Source organism: Cyprinodon variegatus, unplaced genomic scaffold (assembly GCF_000732505.1).
Source record: "Cyprinodon variegatus isolate N-32 unplaced genomic scaffold, C_variegatus-1.0 Scaffold989, whole genome shotgun sequence".
NCBI lineage: Eukaryota > Metazoa > Chordata > Actinopteri > Cyprinodontiformes > Cyprinodontidae > Cyprinodon > Cyprinodon variegatus.
In genome coordinates this window covers 118,285-119,666 of record NW_015151442.1, presented here as the reverse complement: position 1 = coordinate 119,666, position 1,382 = coordinate 118,285, and the positions used below count along the sequence as shown (strand labels likewise).

General features: G+C 38.2%; 1 protein-coding gene across 1 annotated transcript in view; it reads right to left on the bottom strand.

Moving 5' to 3' along the window:
* The window catches only part of LOC107100581 (envoplakin-like), a 31,551-nt gene that overhangs the window by 16,696 nt on the left and 13,473 nt on the right, over positions 1-1,382 (bottom strand). The window contains exons 15-16 of the mRNA XM_015399120.1: positions 675-850; positions 352-490 (exon numbers count right to left, since the gene is read on the bottom strand). Of these exons, the coding sequence (XP_015254606.1) occupies positions 352-490; positions 675-850 (315 nt within the window). The remainder of the gene's footprint in view (positions 1-351; positions 491-674; positions 851-1,382) is intronic.

The following is a 1,382-nucleotide window of genomic DNA, read 5'->3' as shown; positions in this document are numbered from 1 at the left end:
CCTTTGTGAAACTGAGCACTCAGAGTTCCAGACTTTAGGTCAGATCAGTTTAGAGTTGCGGATATAAATCTGAGTTAGTTAAACCTGCTTCATGAAACAGACCCCAGCTGTTTGGTCAACTTTTGTTTGAAAAGGTCTTTGGTTTATAGCTCTGATTTTAAGATGTCAATTTTGTTTTTATTTCGATTTGAAAGACTGTTTGAAATTGGATTTGATTTTGCTTTTTCAAAAAGTGAACCATAAACACTAAACTGTCAAACCTTTAAAATTTGAATTTTAATTTTACTTCTCCTTTCCCCTGACTGAGCCAGACCGTAACACAGTGTATGCATTTATTGTATATTTCCTCACCTGAATGTCCTCCTCGTGGGTTTGAATTGCATTTGCTATGTCTGGAATCAAACCGTCTTCACTGAGTTTTCTTTCAAGTCCAGAGACAAGGCCATCCACCCTCTGAATTTGACTCTCCAGGCTAAGAGACGCATTTGCTCTGAGAGAAACACATAAATACAGAAAGTTACAATAAAAAAGACACCAAAACATTTTAATGCATCAGCTGAATCAAATTATGTATCATTTTTTAAACCCAGCAGAACAGTCAAAACTTTCCCACCACTACCATTACTTCTATTAATAATACAGCTGCTATAAAAATAAAGATAAGACAAGCTTACTTTTGATGGTAGAGGTCCGCCAGCGCAGTTAAGCTGTCATACTTGTTGATAGCAGCACTGAGTTGAAGCGACAGTCCAGACAAGGTGTTGTTAGGATCCTCAGACAGCAATGGCTGTAGGTCAGCCTCTGCTGACTGGATCTGCTGTTCCACATCCTTGAGTTCCTCGGCAGCTTGCTGCATAAGAAACAAATTATTTAAAACAGCTCTTAATGGTTCGCTCAATTGCAAACAAAAGTATATATAGCATTCATGTTATAGGTGTATCTAAATCAATCAGAATATAATATAATTGATTAAGGTATCGAGGTATTCTGTAATAAAAGGGCAGCAGGTCTTTGAGGACAGCATCCCTGGAAGGAGTTTACCGGATCTGAAATTTCACCCTACTGGATGCTGCTCCAGTCTGGGTGACAAAGAAAGCCTCTTGAATCTCTTGATTTCAGTAGAGATGCCAGAAACTGACATATGCAGATTAATTCCAACCCCAGGGATGCATTTCCCACATTTTCTATAAATGTATTTATATTAAATAATGGATTACTGCTAAAAACTCTGACTCTACTGGTATGTTCATGTACTGCTTGTCCTGGGGTCCTTTTGCATTATTGACAGCCTCATTTTGGTGTGACATAGATATCAAAACGTTAAGGAAGCTGTGAGGCAGACAACATGTCTACTCTTAAGGTTAGGCTTGAAACTTTCCTTC